Here is a 27,900-nt window from a genome sequence, read left to right on the forward strand (position 1 = left end):
AAAATCGACAGGTATTCCTCTTGTCTTAAAATATTACTTGTGGTAAAGATAAGAGGGATGATAATTTCGTTTCCTCTAGCATAAAAAGAAATTGATGATTTTTTTGTTTCAAACTTTAGTTTTCAGTTTCATCGGTTGTCGACATTTTTGTCTTTTTAGCTTATTTGGGCAGGTAAGTAATAGTTACAAATATTTAAAGTATCAAATATTTTTTCTTTGAAATTGGAATAAGGAAAAAGTCTAAAACCGATAAAACTGCTAAGATAACATCTTTTGTAAAATGACTTTACTAACAAAAATTTTCCTATAAATAATCTAATAATAGAAATAATTCAAGCTATTCAAATATGAATTTGGTTTTTTTTTACTCCTACTACTATTAATCTCGATTAAACACGATATTAAGGCTTAACATTGCAAACATAAACTATTTTAAACAATTTGGTTTTAATATTCTCCAACCATTTTTAAGAATTTTATAGAAACATTTTAAAAATAAGCATTTATGGATAAATTTGATCCATATACACAGGCTTAAGCATCACTAATCTAGTTGACTTAATGAGCATTTTATATTCGATGAGAATGTAGTAAGATAACACGAGCATAGTTCGGAAAGCCATGGAAAAAGAACTCCGCCATTTAAGAAAAAAAGAGCTCAAATTTAGCTGTTTATAATTCGCGTAACAATTACTTTCTGAAAACTAAGTGAAATATTTTTTTATCTCTTCTGCATGATTATTTCATAAATGATTATCATATTTATAGCATAAATGAATGAAATACTTCCCTAGGTTAGTGCATAGTTTTAAAGTCGTATTTGTCATAACTTCATTCCAATAAAAATTATTGGATAAAGATAGAATTGTGTTAATTTATGTTAGTGTTTTTCGTACTATGTTCTTATATAGAAACACAAAACTTTCTAAGCAATGCCAAATATATAATCTTCTTTTTTAGTCCCATTATATACATAAAAAATACATCTGTAATATTTTTAGCTACATTTGTTCTATGATTAAATCTACTATAAACAGAGATAAAAGAAACCTAAATTAATAGCACTTTTCGGAATTTATGCTTTCGTTAAAAAGATAAATTCTGCATGTCATCTAAAATAACATGCATTTATTCAACATTGAAATAAATTTAAGAACAAGAAAAATGGTGAAAAATTACAATAAAAATGTTACTTACGTTACAAATTTTTACGTCACTAACTCACGAGATTCTTAAGGAATTAACATCTATACTCATTTTATAGAACTAAAATAAAATAAATAACCAAACGATTAAAAAAAACTATGAATTTACTTTAATTAGAGAAAACGATAAATTCCTCAATCTTACTAATAAATAAATTTTTATTTTAGCGTATTGGTGAAACCTTTTGAGACAGAGTGTCGCCATTTTGCAAGGCTTTGAAAATAAAAAGTATTTTAATAATTACAGATGTGGGAGGGTGTGCGTGTGTGTTTTAGCAATAGAGTGGTGATATATTTTTCTGTAATCGGTATTAAATAATTTTATTAGGAAATTAAAATAATAAAATTAATTATTCAAATCAACCGTTTCATTCTTCGTGTGTATAAAAAAGACTTCCATTCATACTTTATAGTATTTAAGTAACAAAAGCCTATGTTGTGATTGAAAAATGCAGCATAATAAAAATAATATTAAATAGTGAAAAATAATAGAAATAATTTATAAATATGAATACTAATAATAACTTTTACTATTTCATGAGTCGATCGCAACAAATGATTATATTTATTCATATAGTGCGATTTTATACGTAAATAATAATTCATTTTATTTATAAAAATAAATATCTGTACTAAATTATTCATTTCAAAAATAAAATTATTTATTCAAATAAATTGAATGCTTTAATTCTAAAGTAAAAACAGGCATCAATGCATGCATTATAGTATTTAAAGCATAAAAATCTATGATGTGACTGATAAGCTCAACTTAAGAATAACATAAATAAAAATAATAAAATATTAAAACATTATCAAAACAAAAAGTACAACGCACCCGTATTTCTTAAGTAAATTATGCACATTCTACCAAAAATACGACTTCAAAGCAACTCAACTGAATCCAAATAGACGTTCATGCATCTAATTCACCTAACTCAAACGATTTATTTAGAACTGAAGAAATTCGCGGGAAAATCTAACTTATTCTAAGTGGACGATGAGTTCGATTTCGAAGAACTTATGTCTTCTTTTCCCTAAACAACCTGAAAATGTTTGTCGGGACTAAACAAAAATGAAAGTGCAAAGTCAAGGACCTGAAAACACTGGTGATTATGGGGAAAAGGCCAGAGAAATTATATTGGCATTATAAATTTTGTAGACATGTCACTTTTTAAAGCAGCGCTTTGTTGATTTTTCCCCGGAACTAGTTGGTGTATTTCAAAAAGAAAATATATCTCGAATTATCATTTACTTTAAAAACTTTTCGATGAATTTATTTTAAAGGCTAAGAAAAAAAATCTGTTTGTACTGATTCCATGTTTTTCATTCAAAGGGTGACCATCGCAACCGAAGATGCATAAGACAATGGGAAGAATTTTGAGTTTACTTGTTATTTTAGGGTTTATAATTTCTATCCAAGCTGGTAAGTCTATAGTAAATTCAGTATTTAATAAAACTATATATGTAACAATTTTATATGATCAGTAAAAATTTGCATGAATTATATGATTTCGAAATTTTATCTATGCAAAAATTTTTATTTGTTTTAGTTTTATTTTTCGAATTAAACCATTTCAGTATATTGAATAAGTAATGTTTTGAAAAGAGTAAAAGTGTTTGTTTAAGAAAACTAAAATTTAAAAAAAATATTTAGTTTGAGAAAACTAGCTATGAAAGTCTGTTGATCAAATTAGTTTATTAAATTTTAAAAATAATGCAGTTCGTCAACATCGAATTCACCCAAAACCCGTGAATAAACAAGGACTTTTTTGCGATAGTGAGTTTTCTTACATGCGTTTGTGTAAAAAGAAATTAAAAAAAAGGCAAGTTTAATAGAAAGATTTTTTCTAAATGAAGAAATAAATACTATTTAACAGAGATTGAAATTAGACTCGAAAATTTTAATCATGACTAAATTTAGTCTGATTATTATTCATATTCAAAATTTAGTCATTATATTAAATTCAATATGCAAATTTTTACGAATTTTTGATTGATAGTTAATGACTAAATCAATGGTAAACACTACTTTTTATGGAATTTTTAACTAATTAATTTAATTTGCAAATCTCATATACATTTCTGGTGGAATTTATTCTAGGGTTCTGCATTAATACACGTACAAGAGCAGAAAAACACACCCTTTTATCGACTTTCAAGCATTTAATTTCAAATTACAGCTTTTTTTCCCTTACCAATCTGCAATTTGACGAAAGTTTAAAAAGTAGGTTTAAGCTGAAGGAACTGCCTAAATATTTGTTACACTTGGTATAATGAACGAAAAATTTATATCACCCTGAATAACTTTTGTTCTATTGATCAGATTGTTCTAAAAACTATTCTTAATGGTTCAAAGTGTTGACCACATATGTGCTAATTAAATGCTAACTGTAAATTAAGTAACAAAACTAAACAGAAATACGTACTTTTCTCTGATTAAACTTAGTTTGATGCAATGTTTGACTACTAAAATGGATGGGATAGCTATACTCAGAAAAATAAAGTCCTAATAAGTATGTCCGGTAAGAGATCGAAAAAATTAAGCTCCCAAACGTTAAATATTTTACCATATCTTGAAAACTTTTTAATCAAATTTAAAAATTTTGCTCACAATTTTTTAAAATTGGAATCTCTTAAATAACAATGAGAAGAAATTTTTTTTAAAAATTATTTATTATTTTTTAGAGTTTCATTTAATAAAATTAGGGTCAAAATATTTTAATTGCAAGTTATACGATTTCGATTAAATTTAAAACTGCAAAATTTTAGATGAAAAATACAAAACTTGAACTATAAGGGGTCAAACTGTTTCGAATTTATAAATTTTGAAAAGTAATGTTTTTACATATTTATTTTCTAAAATAGTAATCGACCAATTTTGTTCAAATTTGATACCAAAAATTACTTTGCTGAACTACTTAAAAAATTGCATTTTACAATTCAATATTTTTCGACTAATTAATTAAAAATATTTTTTATTAAAGGTTATTTTTCAGGGCATTATCTTTGGATAAACGAGTTTTATAATTGTGTGCAAAAAGTTTTTGCCTTGCTTAAAAATTTTCAAAGACATTACGAATTACGTAGAGAGAAATACTAACATTAAGAGTCCTAAATTTCCTGAGATAGTATTAATTTGAATTTTTTATTCGTTCAAAACTAATCAGAATTCCAAATTCGGGGGAAAAAAGAAATATGTTTACTCAGAGAAAGTGTGTCTTTGTAAAATTATCTGACAAAAATCTTTTTTTTTCCTGCTTGATCACTTTACCACTCCTATAAATTCAACTGCAAACCGATGTTAAGCAGTCGCAAGCTGATTCGATATTAAAAAAATATATAAATTTATTTTTCTAATTTTCTTAAAATATATTGTTATATTTCATTCCAATGAATTCCGATTTTTTTTCCTTTACGAGTTCTTCTATTGTGGGCCTTATTTATGTGAAAAAAGAAGAAAAAAATTTGTTTCCTTTTCGGAATTTTTTTTTAAACATACTGGACAATGTTTCTACCGTTTAGTCATAATAAAATAAATCTTGAATTATTAATAATAAATAATGTTTTTAAAAAGATGAATAATTAATACATTGGTCAACATTTTTCTGTCCAATTATTAAAGTCTTATTCCTTATTCAGGAAGTATTCAAAGTCTTTATTCATTAATCTGAATGAAGAAGTTCCATGTCTGTTGTTTAAGCTTAATGGTACAGTTATTGCTAAGAAAAAAGGTATTATTTAGTCAAAAACAAAATATGGAGAGTTTTGTTTGATAAAAAAAACTTTTAATTTATATTAGACGAATTTTATTAAAAGAAACATTTCATTGAAGATAAAGGGATTTTAACATAAACATGATAAAAAAGTTATAATAGATGACAAAAAGATTTCTTTTAAAAATATGTATTAACTTTAAGTATAAGGTGAGCTTTAACTATTTTTGAGAGGGACATTTTAATAATTTTGAAAAGAGGTTTTTACCTCTTTTTACTTAAGTATAAACGACATAGTCTGAACAATTTAAGTAAGAAGTGTGGTTAAACTAACTATTACATTTTATGCACCATTTATGAACAGTGTGAATTTATTTGTGACGAGAAAAGTTATCTTAGTGTCTTATTTTAATAAAGAAAATGGCCTTAAAAAATTTTAATGAAATACAACGATTTTATAAAGAACGGTATTATTATGTATCATTCCGCAATATTCGACTTAACCTAATTGCTTTTACTATTCTGGACACATTTTAGAAAGAAAAAAAACATGAAATAATTTTTTTGTTGCATTTTTTTGTATTTTTTTTTCTTCCTTTTTGTATTTTGTACAACATTTTAACTTTGAAAACTGTACCTTAATTAAATTTTCTTTTCCGATGGAAATTTGAAAGACAACAAATAAATAATTAAATGAAATCATAAATTATCTTTTAATTAATGATTTATTTCATCACTTGATATTATATATCCTACTTTTGTTTTTGATGTTTTTTCAAAAAAATATTTATTTTAAGTTTGTATTTTTGTTTTATATCTTATCGATTTCCTTTTTATATTTAAAATCAAGATTTGATGCCGAAATCCAAAAGTCCATATAAGGTCGTATGCTACTTAGGAAGTTGGGCTAATTACAGGTATGGTGATGGAAAATTTCTTATTGAAGACATTGATCCAAGGCTGTGTACTCATTTGATTTATGGTTTTGCAAAACTTGGCCACGACAACAAGATTGCTGCATATGACACTTATTTAGATTTAAAAGAAAACTGGGGACTGGGTAAGTCTTGAAATGATACCGAATATCTATAAGATAAAATTCATCAGCGAATAATTAATAAGTTATAATTAAAATTTTATTTATAATTCATAATTTTTATAAGTTCTACCAAAAAATTACTTGCTGATAAATGTAATGAAATTATTTACATAATTTTTGAATTTAATAAAGTTGTTTAAAAGATTTTTCAAAATGGAAGGAGATGCATTTGAATATTTTAGTGTATCTACTAAAAACTGATCTACTAAAAATTGATCGACTTAAAATTAAATTATCTTTAAATTTTGCTTTCGAAATTTTAAAACTTGAGTTTTTTTTTAAAATTAATATCAAAACCAAAATTTTTTAAACCGTTGAAACATTTAAATATAGTTTAATATATAAACTACAAAAAATAACGGGATCAAATTACGGTATGAACGGACATTTTTGGAGCATCATTTGTAAAATTCATTTTAACGTAAATTCCATTTTTTCGTTAAATATTACACCGTTAATTTTGCAGTAATATTTATTTAATTGGAGTAATTCGCTGATTTTACGGTAATTATTACTGTATAAATTACGGTATATCAGATTTTTTGTTCCGTAACATGTTTCGGTAAAAATTGATTTTACCATAAAAATATCGGCATCCTGAGTACCGGTAATTTTTACTGGAATTTGATACAGATTTTTTTTGCAGTGTAATGGTTACTAAACTAAAATATCTTATTGTTTAAGAAACTTGGAAAAATTAGATTTTGATATTTCTTTCCAAAGAAACTAAAAATTTCTGCTTAAAAATATAAATCCACCTACAGATAGGCAAGAATGTTAAGAAATGATGGACTTCAATTCGAACAGCTCGAAATGTTCTTCTTGTAACATACATTGTGGCAAAAAAAATCTTTAAACTGTCAATACGAGTATAAACATAAGGATATTTTTTCTCTGTAACTATACCATGAATTAAATTACAGTACGTTTAGAATTATGCTACTCTTCAGTTTAATTTTTTTACTTCAAATAAGGATCCGAAGAAAGTGTATATCAAGCTTTTGTAAACATTGAGTTTCAACTTACAATAAATGCCGTCAATAAATTTGTGATTAAATAATATCGGTATTCATCGACCTTTAATCAAATCCTAGATCGAATATACCCTGACTTTTACTATACCGACCCCCAGGAATCGATGTCGACTACTTTGATGACTCTTAACCTAAAGAAATATTTATTACATCTTATAAACTGAAAGAGACAGAGAACCTTAAAGATGACTCTTATATTCTCGATACTAAGAACTAATTTTTTGTGTGTTAGATAAATATACATTTGTTATCTGTTACGCATGTATAAGAAATTCAAAATAAATATTTCACGGACACATTAATTCTGAACACTTTTTGGGTTACTTATTATTAAAAAAGATCCTCATTTCACCACTTTTTCAAAAATTCAATAAATTCAGAAACAAGAATGAAATAGAACAGATCTTAAATGAAATGTTTTTAAAAGTGCGCTGAGCCAGGCAAAAAATTTAAACTACACTGTAAAAAATACCTGATAAAATTCCGGTTTAAAGTTCCGGCACTCAGGGTACCGGTACTTTTTACCGTGAAATCCATTTTTACCGGAATATGGATCCATTTTTATGGGTATTTATTTAAAATCCATTTTTACGAAGCAAAAAAATCTGATATACGGAAATTTTTCAGTATTACTTACAATAAAATCATCGTAAAAATTACGGTCCAATATTTTACATTAAAATGGATTTTACGGTAAAATAAATTTTACGGATGATGCTCCCAAAGTTCGGGTACTCTATATCGTAATTTGATCCGGAATTTTTCACAGTGTAGGTTCAATAATACTTCAAGTGCAGACATCGTTTATTTTCCAAATTTCCTGCATCAACTCATATTTGTTTAACCTTTTCAGCAATTTAATTTACCTTCAACGACCTCATAATATCGACTTTTTTACAACTGTTTAATTCAAACATGTTAACGTATGAATAATATGAAATCGTGATTTTAGGAGCTTACAATCGATTCAATGAGTTGAAGAAGAAAAATTCTAAGCTGAAAACACTCCATTAACCATTTGCTCCATTAACACTCCATTTGCTTAACCATTTCAGCGATTTAATTTACCTTCAACGACCTCATAATATCGACCTTTTACAACTGTTTAATTCAAACATGTTAACGTATGAATAACATGAAATTGTGATTTTAGGAGCTTACAATCGATTCAATGAGTTGAAGAAGAAAAATTCTGAGCTGAAAACACTACTTGCGATCGGCGGATGGAATGAGGGATCCACAAAGTATTCCATGATGGCCAGAAATCCCTCGAGTCGAAAGATTTTCGTTGAGAGCTGCGTCAACTTCCTAACTAAATACGGATTTGATGGCCTGGATCTTGATTGGGAATATCCTGCAGCAAGAGGTGGTACTCCAGAAGACAAAAAGAATTTTGTTCTCTTATTAATGGTATGAAATTTGTTTTTAGCTTTACTTGGAATTTGGTAAGTGTCTGGGTAGAAAAAGAAATCTATTCTATATATACTCTGTTGCAAGTTAAGAAAAAACCATTATCCTTATGGAGATAGCCTAATTGCATCTAAGTGCACGTCAAATGGATGCCAACGTCGCCACCTCTTTATACAACGTTGCACAGCCTCCTTTTTGCTTTCTTTCTTATTTGCAACAATAATCAATAAACACGAAATGAGAATTAATAAAAAATTTTAGCTAAAAATCAATACAATTACACGTCTTTCTGTTAGCATTTAAAAAAAACAGAGGAAAGAATAATAAATATTGTTTCTTGCAGACGATTTCTTTCTACAGGGAAACAAAAGTAAAAAAAAAAATCATCTCGCATTTGATTTGTTTATAGCATGTCAGCATAGGCGTGTTATTTTTAGTGGTCCAATCAAATTCAATGCTCTTGCAGCGTCATATAAGTTGTTTTTATTTCAAGAACGAGCGTTCGCTTTGTTTATCGAAATATGTCGCAAGTCTAGGATTCCAGTAAGGCTACGTAAGTACAACCTTTTTTAAATAATATATTTTGATATATATCGTAAAAGACAGCACGAATTAAATTTTTTTCTGACGCGTTTAACTTTTAAAAGCTTTTGTATTGTTTTAAAAGCATATTTGCATAATTTGATAACGAAATAAAACGGAACTATATGCAGTCGCAGATGATTAATTACATCCTATACCGCAAAGGTTTTTTTTTCTTTCTTTTTTTTTTAACTTGCAACGTAGTATAACAAATATTTTGAGTAATTCAACTTGATAGCAGCATTATTCGACAAATATTCTCTTCTACTTTTTTTTAATTATTTATTTTCTTAAAAAATATTTTTTTTATGCCATTTCGCTAAATTTCATGGCAGGTGAACCAAGCCAAGTTTCGCCATTTTCTCCACTTTTTTTATATTGAAAGAGATATCGGATTTCTGCCAAGATGGAACTGGAATATTAAACTAAAATTAGTGATTTTCTGTTATTTCCAGGAGTAATTTAAAAAATTCGGGATCAAATTACGGTGTAAAGTACATTTGCCGTAAAATATATAATTATTACTGTAAAAATTACGGTATATCAGATTTTTCATTCCGTTACATGTTCCGGTGAAAATTGCATTTACAGTACAAAGTACCAACAGTCTGATTGCCGGTACTTTTTTCTGTAGTTTGATTCAGAATTTTTTACAGTGAGGCTTTGAAACAATTGTTTGAAGGAAGATAACTTACAAAATAAATTTTGAACATTACTTTCCATTTTCTAACTTTAAACATATAAATAAATTGTGCCATTATTAAACTATTAGCCTAGTTTAAAAAACATGTAAAACTATTTTATTGCAGCTACATATGAAAACAAATGCCTTAGCTTAATCAATTTCGGCGTTTTGGTAAAACATAGAATTATTTACTCTATATTTCCTTGCCAAAATCTGATGCAGAAAACCTAGACAATGTTAATCATTCTATAATTAAATTTTAAGAAAAAGCAATGTCATTGTTGATTTCTTAGGAAAAGTGAAATTCTTTTAATATTTATATTTATTTATTATCATTTATTACTTATGCTTATTTGTAGCATCACAAATTAAATATCTATGAGTAATTTTTGATGAATAAACGAGAGAGAAAAGATGAATGGGAAAAAAAGATAACTAATGAAAAATATAATAGATTTAATATAAAAAAAGATGAATAGATTATTTAAAGAATGTAAAAATCAAATCGTTATATGAATGATGACAGAAGCTTTGTTCATTGTCAATATTTGTCGGAATGACGCATCTTTTTGACTCTTCAAAAGGGATACTTGTTTCATGCATGAGTTCTTATATACTTTACTTGCTTTAATTTATATTTGAAATTTAGAATTTTTAAAATTATAAAATTAATTAATTAAAATTTTAATATAAAAAACTAATTTGAATCTTCTAAATTTTGGATGATATACAGGGTGAGTCTGGACAAGACAGCAAAACTTTAATGCGTGTTAGAACACGCGCAATATTCGTCCTCGAATCATCACGGAACATAAACCGTGAGAAATTGAAATATTCAAAGCTGCATTAAAAGAATGAACACGCGAAGGGAAATAGATGCTCCAGAAATTTTTTTATTCACGGGAATATGATTGATGGACAAAGAATTACTCAAAGAAATACTCAAAAGAATACACGTGTAAGGCTTCACACAAGCAAGGGTGACACGTTCACACATGCATGTGTGAAGAGAAAAAGAAACGGACAATCCTGAATAACTTTTGATAAAATGATCGGATCTTCACGTTCTAGGACTCATTCTTAATGGTTCAAGGGGGTGGCTTCAAATATGCTGATTACTTAATGCAGACGATGTTTTAAGTTGTTAACTCAGATCCAAAGACGTATTATCTCTGAATAAACATATATTTTTTTCGATGGATTTGGATTTCTGATCTACAAAACATAGAAAGTAGCCGATATCTGGGAAATATGGTCCCAATAATTTAGTTTGGAGAGCGATCCAAATTTTGAGCCCTTTAAGGTTAATTTTACTTTTTGCGTATTTCACCATATCTAGAGAACTTTTTAAGCGAATGGAAAAATTTTTGCCCACAATTATGAAATTCGTTTATCTAAAGATAATTCCATGCAAAAAAAAATAAATTTTAGCAAATATTTTTTTTTTTGGGGGGGGGGGGGAGCCATTGTGGCTCAGGGGATGGGTCGTTCTCCTTCCAGTAAGGTAAACCGGGTTCGAATCCCAGCGGTGGCTGGCTGATTGGAATTCCGCAGCCGGCTTGCACGGACCACGGTGATGGGGAAAATTATCCTCACTGGTAGACAGATCATGAGTTGGAGTCCTCTTGCGTTCAGGCTAACCTTGGAAGGTTCTCGTGGTTTTCCTCTCCACATTAGTAGTGGCAAGCTCAAAATTGGATCGGCTGCTTAACGACGGTTATAAAATGAAATATATCTTGGGTGTCAGACGTCAAAATCCGTCAACAAAAGGTTATGTTTAGTCAGAGAAAGTATGTTTTGTGTCTGATTTCATGACAGAAAATAACGTCTGCAGTAATTAATTAGCACATTTTTGAGGTCACCCCCTGGAGCCACTTAGATTTAGTCCTAAAACGCGGAGTTCCGGTCAATAGATCAAAAGTCATTCAGTTTTGTTCGCTTTTATTTTTTTGCGCACAGCATATTAGTAAAAACGGCAGGCAATTTCTTTCAGCATCTCTTTTTTTGTTCACCAATTACATCCTTTTTAATTTGAGGAATTTCTGTACACATCAGTCATGTTCCAGTGAATAAAAAGTTTTCTGAAACAGCTTTCTCCATTCTTGTTTTTTTTCCTTAAATGTGAAAAATTATACTGTAGTGCAGTGATTCTCAACCACTGTGCCGCGGCTTTTTTGTGTGCCGCCAAATTCTAAAAAATGCACCGCAAATATTAGAAATGATACAATAAAAATTATAATGCTTTTTTTAATTATGTGTAAAGTTTAAATAAAAGAAAAGTGTAAGTGTATATATATATATATATATATATATATATATATATATATATATATATATATATATATATATATATATATATATATATATATATATATATATATATATATATATATATATATATATATATATATATATATATATATATATATATATATATATATATATATATATATATATATATATATATATATATATATATATATATATATATATATATATATGGGTCATTCTCACAAAAACAGTCATTTTCATGTCCCCAGTATATTTTATGTTTGTTTTACAACTTACGAAAAAAAAATTTCAGGGAAGTGTTCCTTCAGAACTAACAAAAGAATAAAAATAAAATTATCAATTTTTATTTTTTATTTATTTTAGGTAATTAAAATATACCAATATATCATTCCCTCACTTGTCCCCACTGTTGATTTAAAAAGAGAAAAAATTGTTTCTGAAATAAAAATTAAAAAATTTACAAATTCGTGTTTTTTATTTCAGAATATTGAAATATAGAATTCAGAAAATCAATTTTAAATTTAATTTCTGATAAAAATATTAACACAGCACTATTTTAAACTTTGTCCCTAGTGTTTCGCGTCATTCCCTCACAACAATGTTTTTATCACCTGCAATCTCCTTAGAATAAAAATATTTTAATAGAAACTTTAGAGGTTAACAACTGGCATCATAGAACAAAATTGCAGTATGTTTCCATCTTCAACTTAAAGAAGCTTTGCTGTGGAATAAATTTGAATGAATCAAACCAGGAAAAAATTTTTACATTTGTCATTCCCTCATGTCATTTTTTAGAGTAAAATAAAATACAACTTCATCGAGAAAGTGGATAATTATATGTTGCTTTCTTGTATGAATATAATTGTCTGTGATTGATTTCAGAAATTAATTAGGCCTAACTGTTATTTTTAAATTTTATTAAATTTGTCATTCCCTCACTAGTGTATAAAGTGAGGGAATGATGCTGAAGTGAGGGAATGATTCAAGATGAGTATATTATTAATTTTTTTTTTGTTCAATCGTGCCAGCCAATTTTATTTCCCAAACCTTTAAAAGCTATTAAGTACATAAAACTAAATTATAATAAATGTTAGATATACTTAGTATGTTATCATTTTCAAACTTGAAGAAGCTGTAACTTAGAGAAAAACATGTATTAAAATAAAATATCATTCCCTCACTATTAGCGTCATTCCCTCACTTTTTAAACAGTGAAATTAATTAATTTATTTTAATATTAAGTATAATTTATAGGATATATACTTTCTTTATAATGCCATTACATATTTCTATTAATATAAAAAGTTCCAGAGCTTTTTATTCACTTTACTTTTTTGGGATTTTATGAACTGAAAAATGACAGCTCTCGTGAGAATATATATAGTATATATATATATCTATATATACTTTTTATAATTTTTTCACGCTTTAAGCGCGTGAGCATCTTTGTAGGCGATTGTATTGTCTCTGACAATCTTAAAATAAGATGGAAGTGTTCAGATTGTATATGACATACAATTTTAAAAAATGTTATAAGAGCTTATCATTAAAGTAAGATATGCAATTAATAAACAATTTAACAAAGGATAACTAACAAAAATTAAGCTAACAATTAACAATTAGCAAGAAAACTAGTTAACAGGAAATCACAAAAAAATAACAGTTAATAATTATAAAAAACAATTTAACAATTGATAACTAGCAAAAAAATAAATAACTGTTACTAACTAATAAAAAATTGGTCGAGAGAAATAATAAATCCCTTAATAAATGTGCTTTTGTAGTACATATTATTTTTTTCACATTCAAAATTATTATCACAAACTATTTAACACAGTGTAAAATAGGTAATTAAACAACTTTTAATCTAATTTTTTTGATTGTGTGCCGTCAAATTTCGAAATCGTTAAAAGTGTGCCGCAACAAAAAAAAAAAAAAAAGGTTGACAATCACTGCTGTAGTGTATCTACCACTACGAAAATACAATTCCAATTCAGTTGTATATAAAACGTGTTAACTCGATTCTATGTTGGAATACCTTTTCATAGATGAAGGTTGACATTGTCGATAACTACTCTCCCCACATTGGTGACTTCCGGACAAAGTGTGAACACGCCTACCTTTGCAGTAACGCCCACTTCGATCTGAATCCACTCCGATGGATGGTCCACTTTGAAATATTGACTTGCTACTTCTGACTGCAGCATTTTCCACCTCCTCGCTTTGTTGTTACTCAGTCTCGATCACACACAACGTCGGCCTGTATACACTCGACTTCTAATGGCATCATAAGAGCGATAACGACCGTGAACTTAATACAGCTCTCACGATCAGTACTCAAACTTACGATGATCTTAATACAGCTCTCCCGGATTCTCACAAAACAGCAATGAATCAACTAGTGGTATCCATTCATCGAATTCTATCACAGATAAAATTCTGGTGGGGAAGTACTATAGTGTAACTACCACTACGAAAGTACAATTCCAATTCACTAGTATACAAGACGTGTTAACTCGATTCTATGTTGGGGTACCTTTTCATAGATGAAGGTTGACATTGTCGATAAATACTCTCCCCACATATATCTTTTAACTTCTTCCTGTGTTGCGATCATACATTCTACGACGTAAAGGTAAAATTGTTCGTGTAGATGTGTTTTATCATCCAGTAAAGTTTAGCCCTCTTGTTCAGACTCACCCTATAAATCTAAATTTTAACTTAATTTAATCTTAATAAATCTTAATTTTAACTTAACATGCTTTTAAATGCAAGTTTATTTTTTTCTTTGCTTTATGGTTTTTCTGTTTAATTCAGGAATTGAGAGAAGCCTTTAAACCAAATAATATGTTGTTAACAGCAGCCGTATCTGCAGGGCAGAAAACAATTGATGGCGCTTATGACATACCAGCTTTAGGAAAGTAAGTATGTAATATTTTCATATTTTTATTGTGATAATAATTAAATAAAGTAATCTATAATTTAAGGTTCGAGAATGTCTTCCCAATGTGAAAAGAGCACATTTCGATTTCAAATAATGACTTTCCTAGTTTCATGTCTTAAAGCAGTTTCAGGAATTGAGAAAGCTTTTATAAACTTCATACTATTCATTTATTAACATGAATAAAGCTAAAAGTGAAAAGAGAGCAAATAACATATAAACGAACTTGTAGTTTTGTCTCTATAATTAAGAGTTTCATTAAATATCCAAATATATAATGAAAGCGGGAAACACAGTGATGCGAAAGAAAATTGCAAACAAATTACAGCCTGAAAATAGTGTTTACTAATAGGGTACAAGCAAGACAGTAACAAGATAAAGGTTATGAGGAAAAAAAGGTGCAGTGGTAGGGTGAGACCCTTAAATGCTGACATTTAAAGAAAATGGAATTTCAAACATCTTTCTAAATGTTTGACATATGTTATTGTGCTCTTTCCAAAAGTTCAGAAATATGTTGTCTTTTAATCTTTACACTTCGCAACGGTGACCTCACCAGAGCAATTTTTCTTATCCCCCTTCTTTTGTTTGATTATCTCCTTCAATTTGTTCGTCCTACCTTATTATTCAATTCCTTTTTTCTTTGTTGTGATTTGTCTGTAATTTTCTTCTGCATTTCTGTGTTTCCCTTGTTTCTTCTGTGTTCCAAGACTGAAAAGTCTCTTCTCTTTAGAACCGAAACTGCATTATTTATACTCGGCCTAATTTGAGCTATTTTTACCTTTTTGCACACAAAGCTAACCCATTATTTAATGGAATAATTATTAAAAAATTTTATTATTTTATGGTAAAACTTGTTTGAGAACGCTTGTAACTCAATTAAAATATGTTTTAGGAAATTGAAGTAAATTATCCATTATCATTACTACGTTTGACTCGTTTCTATGCCTGTGGTGATGGTATCTCGGGATCAAAATTTCGACTACTTTACATAGATAAAGCACTCATTTTCTGGAGCTCTGTGTCGACCAAGTTCCAGAAATTCTTATAGCTTTCTTCATCGAAATTCTGATTTTCAAATGACATTTTTTCTCCAAATCGAGTTTTAAAACTTTAATGTCAGAAACTATTTATCTGATTTCCCTTTTTGTGTTATGTCTTACATATTTATACATTTATACGAGCTTGGTGCAATGCAACGTAGCTTTTTTTATACCTCTATTTTTAATTTTGTATGAGCTAAAAATTTAGAATTTCATTACATCATCATCAATACAATATCAACAATACAACATCATCAATTCCTTATTACAACATCATCAATTCAACAATACAAAACCTTTTTAAGCCTAAGTTTTATTTTATAATCATCGTTGATCAGCTGACCCAATTTTTGGCTTACGACTACTATTGTTCAACTCCGTAGCAGTGTAATTTTGAACGCCATCCAGAAGACAAGGGAACTCCTGGATCAAATATAGGAAGAAATTTGTCATCGTGGCGAACTTTTTGATGGAACTAATCCCCTTCTGCGTTGCATGGAGAGGAAAACCACAAAAACCTCCCACAATTAGTCTGACCGCAAGAGGACTTAAACCCTTAATCCATATAGCACTAAGGGTATTTATGTCAGCACAGTGGTCAATGCGAGCCGGGGGCGAAATTCGTATCAACCAGCCATTATTGGGATTCGAACCCAGTTCACCTCATTGGAAGGCGAATACTTTATCCCATGAGCCACCATGGCTCCAAGTCTTGTTAAAATTCTTTATTACACTTCAATACTGTATCTTAAGGCCTGGTTTCTTAGGACAGGACGCCGTCAGCTGGAAATCAGCGCTAACCTCTGATTGGTCCATTTGTGAGTTTGATAGTGTACGTCATCGAACGCTCATCTTGAACTCGATGACGTATACTATCAAACTCACAAATGGACCAATCAGAGGTTAGCGCTGATTTCCATCTGACGGCGTCCTGTCCTAAGAAACCAGGCCTTTACTAGTACTTTAAAGTGCTAGTTCTAAGGCGTACTCTAACGCTTGCATCTGACGCCATCAACCAGCGGCTCCCAATTTTATTCGGCTATGGAAACTTAAACGATCGACTTGATTTCGGCGAGGCATAATGCAAGCGAATGTAAGCATATAAATCAACGCACGATTATTAATTATTCTGAAAATATTTAGCATCTGAAATTTCATAAGTTATTTTTAAAAAAGTGAATGAATGAATGAAGAATGAAATTTTTTCATCGTATCGTATCATCAAATGCTAGGCTTAAAATTGTTTTTGACATCAGATAGTTGATCCTACAGGTTTGGAGTTCGCATCCAGTCTAGTTCTTCATTAGATTTGGTGAATGCATAAGCTGAATATAAAATAATAATTGTGGCTTTCGTTAAAATAAAAACGAAAAGAACGAAAATAAACCTTGAAAATATGTATCAGGAAAACACGGTTCTTTATTGTTAAATTCAGTAGTGTTTAATAGCTTCCAAATACTAAAGCAATTTTCATGAATGAGAGATTTTGGTTACCAGTTGTAGTGATTGGAAACGACAGGTTAGGAAGGTCTTAGCCCATCCTGCGCTGTCGTATCATTATTGATGATGCTACAAATCATAAAAGCAGAAAAATATAACAAAATGTAGCTATAGGGTTGTTTTTAATTTTTGTGTGGATAGTTTTGTATTATATGCATAACAGTTTGATTTTCACATATCATCATAAACTTTTCATTATATATTCTATACAGATATTTGGATTTTATCAATTTAATGGCGTATGACTTTCATGGTGGTTGGGACAAACTAACTGGTCACAATGCTCCCTTATATTTATTACCAAATGATTCAGAAGATAACAAAAAGCTTAATGTGGTAAGTTTAGATACAATTATTGTAAATTTTTAATTTACTGACTTATGATATTGAATGATGATCAGAAATTTAATATTTTTTTGAATAATGATAATTATAATAGTACAGCCGAATTTGTCTTGATTAGAAAAAAGTAAAAAAAATAATTTTTTTATTTCCGGAAAAATAATTTTCTTTATTTCGAACCAATTTACGGTGAAAAGTACCGACACTTTAGGTGCATTCATAAAAGGCGCATTCATGAAAAATAGATGCACTGAATGAATGAATTTAGGCGCATTCATTCATTCAGTGCATCCATTTTTTCCGTGCTATATTCCGCAATTCCTCAGTATTCCTCAATTTCGACAGCAATATTTGTATAATTACAGTGAATCTGCGATTTTATAGTAAATATTTCTTTATATAAAATTACAGTATACTTCGAATTGCGGTACACTGAACTGATACTTTGTTCAGTAAAAATGAACAAAGTATCAGTTCAGCTTGCAGTAAAAATAAAAAATAACGGCACTTAGGGCGCCGGTGCTTTTTTTAACGTAATTTAATCTTAATTTTTCACTGTGTTTTTTACTGTATTTATTTTCAGCATACTGTGATTTTGCTATTCCAAATAAATTTTGGGCATTTAGGACCATTTCAAATGAAACAAAAATATAAATATTCAACTTAAAAGTGAAATCAGTACTTTTATACGGATTAGAAACATGGTACAACTTGAAACAAAAAATACAAATAAGTTATAGGCTTTCATCAACAAATGTATTAGAATTCTTAATATAAAATGGTCTCATAAAATATATAACAACTAGGAGGCTCCGCCCCCTGCTCGCTAACGCTCGCCAACCCCCGAGAATTGCTACGCAATCCTATGTGGTTCACGCCGTGAACCATGGCTCGCTGCGCTCACTCGCCAATGAACACAATGTTCTAGCACAAAGACATATTTATATTATCATCAAAGACATAGTATTTTATCATCAAAGACACAGTATTGTACTTATGTAGAAGAATTCTACCAATGTTCTTATTGGCTTTTAAAAAAGTATATTAGCTATTTAGATTGTACATGGTGAAAAAATCAAAACATTTGCTAAATAAGAAACATATTAGCAAAATAAATTATCAAATATTGCTTCACTAATATTCTGCATTTTAAAGCGTGAAAATTCAATGCATAAATAAACGCGAAATATAAAAAAAATTCAATGCATTCAATACAAACACTTAAACGTTTTTTAGACGTTTAGGTAGCTCCGAGTAGAAAAATATCAATTCAACAGCGGCCTTTTAAAGCATTCTCACTTCAATTAATTAATTAATTCCTAATTGAGTTTAAATTAAATATTGTCATGTTTTCAGTGCATGAATCTGAATTGAACAACCTGATAATGCTCACTCTGGTTATTGTTATCTGGTTGCTCACTACGTGCTCTTGCGCGCCGAATCCAATCAATTAAAAATGAAAACTGTTGCCAGCGCGAGAAAAGAAATATCATCGGTTTTATTGATACATACATACGTACGTATTAGCGTTTTATATAATATAGATGAATTATTCAAATTCAGTAAGCAAAAACCAATAGAAACAGAAATCAGAGCAGAGAAAGTAAGAGGCGATGGATTGGATACACTATCAGAAAGTCGAAAAATTTTAAAGTGAAACAGGCGCTGGGTTGGACACCCCGAGGTAAACGAAAGTGAGGTAGACCTAAAATGATATGGCGCAGAACTATTATGAATGAATTGAAGACTACAAATAAAACATGAGCTGTGATGGCTCAGAGGATAGAGCGTTCGCCTTCTAATGAATTGAACCGGGTTCGAATCCCACCAATGGCTGATCTATATGAATCCGCATCCGGTTTGCACCGATCACAGTGCTGACGTGGAATATCCTCAGTGGTAGACGGATCACGGGTTAGAGTCTCTTTGTCGTCAGGCTAACCTTGGGAGGTTCTCGTGGTCTTCCTCTCCATATGTAACGCAAATGCTGGTTAGTTCCATCAAAAAGTCCTCCACGAAGGCGAAATTTCTCCCAACACTTAATCCAGGAGTTCCCTTGCCTTCTGGATTGGGTTCAAAATTACAAGGCTACGGAGTTGAACATTAGAAGTTGTAAATCCAAAAATTGGGTCGGCTGTTCAACGACGATTATTAAAATTTTTTTAAAAATAACATGGAGAGAAATAAAGTGTGTGGCCACCTACAGGATGAGATGGAGACTCCTAACAAACGCTCTATGCTTCCTAAGGAGTGAAGAGGTGCAAGAAAAAGAAAATACCGAAGTCTCCGCTTTCTAACAATAACTATTAAACTCTTTCGCTTACAATTTTGAAACGTTGTGTAAATATTACTTTAAACGTCTCAAATCAGTTTCTAGGGATTAATAATGTTTCTGTAATGTAAATTCTAAGTCCTATTAATTATGTGTATTTGTGATTGAAGTTAAAATTTTAATAACAATTAAAAGACCCCAATGTGTCGGCGGCTGGCGTCTAAAGTTTCGGTAAAATTACCGCTCTGTATGGTCATGATATTTCTGGTAAGAAATTCTAGCAATAAAACAAAATCTAGTAATAAAAACCAAAATATTCCGTATTGAAATCATTCATTTGGTAATTTTTTCATTCACATGGTAACATTTTACCAAAAATTTTGGTTTTGAAAATTATAGATCTTATTACTACACTTTTAGTAACAAATACAAAACTGTAAAGTAAATTTAACCAAATAAATGTCTTTATGGCATTCTCTAAGGTATGATAAAATTGCCTAAATTTTGAAACGTTGTGTAAATATACCCAAAAATTAACCAAATTAAAATTAACAAAAATTAACCAAAATATTCCGTATTGAAATCATTCATTTGGTAATTTTTTCATTCACATGGTAACATTTTACCAAAAATTATGGTTTTGAAAATTATAGATCTTATTACTACACTTTTAGTAACAAATACAAAACTGTAAAGTAAATTTAACCAAATAAATGTCTTTATGGCATTCTCTAAGGTATGATAAAATTGCCTAAATTTTGAAACGTTGTGTAAATATACCCAAAAATTAACCAAATTAAAATTAACAAAAATTAACCAAAATATTCCGTATTGAAATCATTCATTTGGTAATTTTTTCATTCACATGGTAACATTTTACCAAAAATTTTGGTTTTGAAAATTATAGATCTTATTACTACACTTTTAGTAACAAATACAAAACTGTAAAGTAAATTTAACCAAATAAATGTCTTTATGGCATTCTCTAAGGTATGATAAAATTGCCTAAATTTTGAAACGTTGTGTAAATATACCCAAAAATTAACCAAATTAAAATTAACAAAAATTAACAAAAATATTCCGTATTGAAATCATTCATTTGGTAATTTTTTCATTCACATGGTAACATTTTACCAAAAATTATGGTTTTGAAAATTATAGATCTTATTACTACACTTTTAATAACAAATACCAAACTGTAAAGTAAATTTAACCAAATAAATGTCTTTATGGCATTCTCTAAGGTATGATAAAATTGCCTAAATTTATTACATATAATAAAATCATATTTTATTAATAATTTTAACAAAATCATTGCCAAAACGCTTCTGTAAAAATGATCGAGCTTCTTGGTGCAACCATAGAGCTAAAAACATGGTAAATTTTGCCATATTCTGGTAGTTTTGACCATACTTTTTCTCTCAGTGTGGGTTAGTTTAATTGAACAAAATTGTTCAGATAAATTTCTTAGTGAAGTATATATATATAAGGTATATATAAAATTTTGTGCATTACTTGGAAAAGCTGAACAAGAAAACAATGAATATATTAAAATTAATGAGGAGTAAGGTGAATATTCTGAAGAACTTACATTTTTTAAAAACCGTAATAATATAAATCCAATTCTATGTTTTTAGGATTTTGCAGTGAAATACTGGTTGGAAAAAGGAGCTCCAGCTGAAAAATTAATTTTAGGACTACCATTCTACGGTCGTAGCTTTACTCTACGTGATCCAGAACAGAATGATTTAAATGCTCCTATTACCGGAAAAGGAATAGCTGGAGAATTTACAAGAGAACAGGGTTTCCTTGGATATAACGAGGTAAAAAGAATCTCTCTCTTTTTTCCTTTTTTTCTTTTTTTTTCAAAATGAGAGCAAAAATTTTGTTATTGTGTATGTTTCTAAATAATTTTTCATAGTGTTAGCTGATTTTAAGTTTAAGTTTAAACATTTGATCTACACTTAAATTTTTGCAAAGATTTTCAATATTTATTGGCATAATTCCCATGTAAAATTGAAGAATTAAGTATTTAATCAAGTCTGTGAATATATCTTGCATCGAATGCGCAATAATTTAAAAGCAATCCCTCAAGAATAATAGTAATTTTGATAACCCTTTAAAAGTTTGGGATAAAATTACGGTAAAATGTGCCGGTACTTTTCACCGTGAAATCCATTTTACTAGCAAAAAATCTGATAAATCGTAATTTTTATAGTAAGAAACACCGTGAAATAACTGAATCACTCTAATTAAATAAATATTACTGTAAAAATTACAGTATAATACCTTACAATAGAATCGGATTTCACGGTAAAATGGATTTTAAGGATGGTGCACCCAAAATGCCGATACCGTAACTTGATCCGGAAAATTTTACTTTTACTTTTTTTTTTTTACGGAAATGTAGCTTAGAAAATGTTTTATGAAATTGAGTAGCGTGGAATTCGGATAACCTTTATAATATAACTACCTGTTTTAATATTCAGAAATACAAAAAATATCTTATATACTCAAATCTTTGATTGATTACCTGAAATTAAATATGAAAAGAAGTATTACTCGATTAAAAACTTCATTCGCTGCAAAAATGTACAAATTGGAATTAACAGTTGACATGTTTCAAGCGCACAAAAATAGGTTCCTAATTTTTTATTCGTATGAATGCTAATTCCCTGATTTGCACCTCCCGGCCACTGTGGTTTTCTTGTTCTGTTTTTTTCATCCCGCAGTGGACTGATTGTAAACACACGGTTCCCAGTAGAACACCAAAACACCACTAAACAAGCAATTAAATTAAAATTTTTATTATATAAATATTCCACGTCTGTGTCAAAATAAAACTCATATGAAGCAGGGAAAAAATGTGATAAACATAAATAAACGAAACAAAGAGCAATCTAAACAAAATTCAGAAATGTACATGTTTTAAAGTAATTAAAAAGCAAAATTATCAGTACCAACTCAGAGAGTTAATATTCAATGGTTAAAAACATATAATTTTTAACATTTTATTTTTGTTTAAAATAGCAATTTTTTGTGGTATTCCAAAAAAGAAATTTCAAAAATTCGACTAAAATAATGTGATGAGAGAATCAATTTCTCATTTCAAAATATTAAATTTACATATACTAAGACAATTTTTGTGCTACCTATTGTTGTACAGCAAATATTTTGATAGTATAATTTTCCCAAATTAAAATAAATGAATTTTGGACAAAATTAGTCTTATCGGAAAATTTTTTGTGATGTTGCTTGCCAATAATCTTTAAGATTCCACAAAATTTTCTTTTCTTTTTTTAGAATTATTACTCAGTAAAACAGAGCTAAGATACTGTTGAAAAAAATGAATCTTTACAAAAGAGTCAAATCTCTTGTAACCTATTTTTTTTCAATTTGCTAGCTTGACTGGTAAATAGAAAGGTTCTAAATAAAGAGCATCGATATAAAGCCAGAACACTTTTTAAAAGATACCGGATAAAATAATGGCCAAATTCAATTTTACCGTTAAATATTTCGGAACAAAAATTATGATATACCACAACTTTTACAATGATATTTCTTGTATAAATCTTTGTAATTAAAGGAATATTTCTGTAAAAGTTATGAGATAAACGTATTTTGTAAAATGCATTTTACGGATGCTGCACACAGGGGAGCAGGAATTTTTATTAATTTGATCCGGAATTTTTTATAGTGTTGTTTAAGGAAAAAAACACATTTTTTTACCTCAATTTATCAGTTAATTACCATCATGGTTTATCAAATATTTTTTTTTTATCATTTCAGTAAAAATTACATTATAACTAGTTACATTAGGTCTAATAACTAATTACCAAAACTAACGTGTCTGACTTCATATATCAAACATTCAAGTGTAAAAGTTTGTTTTGTTAAGATAATATTTTTTTCACATTAATTTCACATCAGATCTGCAAGAAATTGGAGTTTGAAAAAGGATGGAATATTAAAGTTGAGAAACATATCGCTGCTCCTTATGCAGTTAAAGAGAGGCAATGGATAGGTTACGATGATATCAAAAGCATAAAAACAAAGGTAAGTTGTATGATTTACTCCTAAAACTTAAACTATTCGAACTTGTATTTTACAAATTGCAACAAATTTTCCTATTCGGAGAATTAAAAATTTTAATTCGTCAATAAAGAAGCTCAGATAAAGAGTATTTTTCTACTTGTCGCAATTTGTATTATTTTTAGTACTAATTATCTATTACATTCAATACTAATCGTCTAAGGCGACCAGTTATATCATTTACCCGAACTCATCACTTCATTGTCTTCCGCCTTTCCGAAGTCACCTCTTTGTGGCTCCACATTGATTCTTCTGTATTTGGCAGCATTGCTCTGAATGTTTGGCATTGGTATTTTTAGAAACAAATTAAAGCATTAGGGTGAGATGGTGCACGTTTTCGCTGCTCTGCAACTTCCTCTTTATTCTGAAGCGATGTTGCTTCAGGACTTCACATAGAAAGTTGCCGTTTAATCATGAATATTTAAAAATGAGCTATCGAAGAAAAAAGCTCTCAACACCTCTGGTAAGTAGAAAAATCTTCTGCTAAGAGTAAAATTGACAATATTTTGGACTACCGGTTGCTGAAAGAGGATATCGCGTCATTAAAATATCATTATTTAATAATATTCAAATATGTAGTATACTTGTAATATGCTCAAATATGTAGTATACTTTTTCCCCTTTTATTTTATTTAGATCAGTAATCAAAATTAATTCGAAAAAATTCTCATTTAACGCTAAATTGTTGTAAATAAAACTAAATCTTTTCTATCTCTTATTTAATACACAGATAAATTTTTATAAATGATCAGTTATTTATAAAGTTATGATTTATTAAAATGCTTTTGAAAAGAAATGTCTTCATTTGAGTTACGAAAATGTTCTAAAAAACATTGATGCGATAAATATATAAATTAGTTATATCGTAAAATATCTATATTTTCTCAAGATATATCACAATATTAATAATTTTGTTATCTCCCAGTACAAGTGATCTCTTCCTTTATTGACCTTACGCGCATGCGTTGATAGAGAGATTAAATAATCTCACTTGAACGCTAGAAATAATTGCCAAGGGAATCGGAAATTTTAAATTTTCTATATGGTTAAAAATTAATTAAAAATCGTATAATTCCTTGCTTTTTTTCTTTCGGGATTTAAATAAAAAGGGGCTACATATATTTACTTAAATTTGGAGTTAATATCAGCTTTTGATTCACAAATGTTACAATTTAAATATTTCGGGAGTAAAAAATGACGAAAAAAATTTTTTCTGAAATTATTCTTTTTTTTAACTAGAAAAAAAATCGTCTTAAGAAAAAATGAGACAGTTAATTTTGAAGGAAAAAGTATAAACTTTACGATGGAAAAAAAGCTAAAATACTAGGACGTATTGGCGGAATCATATAATATAGACGTAATCTAGAGCAACTCATTTGAACGCGAATGGGTTATAAGTCCAGATTAATTAAAAAATCACACAGAAAAACGCACCTGAAAAAAAAACTTAACTATAAATCTAATTAAAAAACAAAAATTAGGCAGAATTTTTGCTTAAATCAGTATCATTAATATTCATTATCGGAGATTCAGTTTTAACGTCGAACATTAACATAGATAGTTGTTATATGCAATGAGTAAAACAATATATATTATATCGAACACAGTTGCATATATTAATATAAAAGTGGTGAAATTTCTTTTCTCGAGTTGGCAATGAAAAGATGAAAAAAACTAAGCTATAACTTGGGCAGAAATGAAAGGTAAAAATCGAGCAATTCATAGAAGCAAATAAATTATTCTATTAATTTGTTGCATTAATTGAACAGCCGACCCAATTCTAAGTTTACGACTACAAATGTTCAACTCCATGGCTTTGTAATTTTGTACCCGACCCAGCAGGCAAGGGAACTCTTGGATCAAGTATTGGGAGAAAGTTTGCCATCGTGGAAGATTTTTTTTGAGGAACCAACCCGCATTTGCGTAACATGGAAGGAGAAGCTACGAAAACCAACCACAGTTAGTGCAATGGCAAGGGGATTCTGACCCATGATTCATCTAACACTGTGGATATTTTACGTCAGCACGGTGATTGGTGCGAGTCAGGAGCAGAATTCGTATCAACCAGTCATCTCTGGAATTCGTAGCTGGGTCACATCATTTGGAGGCAATTGCTCTATCCCCTGAGCCACCGCGGTTCTTTCACCTACTTTTTAACTATTTTTCGTTTTTTTCCCTTCGTTTTCCTGCCTTTTCTTTGGCCTTCATTCGTTTTTTGAGTTTTTGTTAGAATAAAAGCCATAGACTAATGCGTCTCTAAGAACTCAAATTTATAACTTTCATGCGGAAAATTCAATGAATTTATTAGTAATCTAAATGAATCTACAATGAAATCTACATAAATAAAATATATTGAATGAAATGTTTATAAATCAAAGGTTTCACGGGATATACACCGAAGAGCCATTACATTATGACCACCTTCCATCTATAACAAAGGGCTCGCCCAAGTTTTCATGGTTTCTCACCCAGGAACAATGCTTTCATGGGGCACATTAGGACCCATAATCCTCATAGAACAATCCCTGACGTCTGTAAGCTACTTGAACATAGTTGCAGACCAGGTTCACCCATTAATGGCAACAGTTTTTCCTGCGGGGGATGGTGTTTACCAACAGGATAATGCACCATGTCATAAAGGTCGAATCGTCATGGATTAGTTCGAGGAACATTCTAGTGACTTTCAAGTCATGTCTTGGCCCCCAAATTCACCTGACCTTAATCCAATTGAGAATTTGTGGTCCAACTTGGAAAACGAAATTCGTGCTGCCACGCTACTCCCTCGCAATGTGAGGGAATTGCAGGACCAGTTGGCGAGCGCTTGGTACCAGATACCTCAGACTACCTATCAGCACCTTGAGGAATCAATGCCACGACGAGTGCTAGCAGTTTTGAGGGCTAAAGAGGGTCCTACATGTTATTAGCAGGGTGGTCATAATGTAATGGCTCTTTGGTGTATAAGTTTCATGTTTTTTAAACTTTATTTTTAAAAGAGTAAATATAAAGCTAGACTTTAAAAAAAAATCAAATATCTACTTCTTAAAAGGAAAAATCCTTAATAATGCGTGTCCAAAACCTTGTTATTACCCTTTCAGGTAAATTATCTAATTAAAATGAATCTTGGCGGTGCTATGATCTGGTCAATAGAAACTGATGATTTCAGAGGAAGGTGCCATGGTCATAAATATCCACTATTACAAACAATCAACTCCGTTCTCTCTGGCTCATCAGAACCCATTCCGAAGGAAGTGACTGACAATGATAACTCCATATTTCCAAAGACTTCAACAGAATTACCGACTTCAAAAGCAAAACCAACTGTGCCATCTCCATCAACTACAGTTTCAACCACGCCAAGAGTAGTGACGGGGTCAACTAGATCAAACAAAATTCCGGTATTCCCAAATAAAGATGTTCTTTCTTGTTCGCAAAGTGGTTATTTCCGACATCCAGAAAACTGTAAGTTTTTCTATTTGTGCCAACCCAAAAGACCAGGATTTGTCAACGATTACCTAATTTACTTGTTCACTTGTGGTGCTGGCACCGTGTTTAGTGAAAAAGATCGAATTTGTAATTTTCCTGTCAATGTACCTGAATGTAAAGAAAAGAATTATTAAAATATTTGTTTATAAATTCGTGATTCCTTTTAGCCAAATTTTATTTACATTATTTTTTCTCTGATGGTAAAGAAAA

General features: G+C 29.5%; 1 protein-coding gene across 1 annotated transcript; it reads left to right on the top strand.

Annotated features, from left to right (window-relative positions):
- The first annotated feature begins 100 nt into the window (after positions 1-100).
- On the top strand, positions 101-27,840 carry LOC107444467 (chitinase-3-like protein 1). The gene is made up of 9 exons (XM_016058616.4): positions 101-172; positions 2,539-2,628; positions 5,769-5,978; positions 8,205-8,461; positions 14,838-14,941; positions 17,714-17,837; positions 21,753-21,938; positions 24,046-24,171; positions 27,303-27,840. The coding sequence occupies exons 2-9, from the start codon at positions 2,559-2,561 to the stop codon at positions 27,822-27,824; spliced, it is 1,599 nt and encodes a 532-aa protein (XP_015914102.1). The 5' UTR covers positions 101-172; positions 2,539-2,558; the 3' UTR covers positions 27,825-27,840.
- Positions 27,841-27,900: the final 60 nt, after the last annotated feature.

Source organism: Parasteatoda tepidariorum, chromosome 4 (assembly GCF_982258835.1).
Source record: "Parasteatoda tepidariorum strain Cologne lab strain chromosome 4, Ptep-v5.0, whole genome shotgun sequence".
NCBI classification, from domain to species: domain Eukaryota; kingdom Metazoa; phylum Arthropoda; class Arachnida; order Araneae; family Theridiidae; genus Parasteatoda; species Parasteatoda tepidariorum.

What these genes read in the sequence shown, in the direction of transcription:
- LOC107444467 (XM_016058616.4), top strand. Translation starts at nt 2,559, where the DNA reads ATGCATAAGACAATGGGAAGAATTTTGAGTTTACTTGTTATTTTAGGG. An exon ending in TATAATTTCTATCCAAGCTG is followed by an intron (nt 2,629 to 5,768) that starts GTAAGTCTATAG and finishes TTTAAAATCAAG; the next exon opens with ATTTGATGCCGAAATCCAAA. An exon ending in TCAAAAGCATAAAAACAAAG is followed by an intron (nt 24,172 to 27,302) that starts GTAAGTTGTATG and finishes TTACCCTTTCAG; the next exon opens with GTAAATTATCTAATTAAAAT.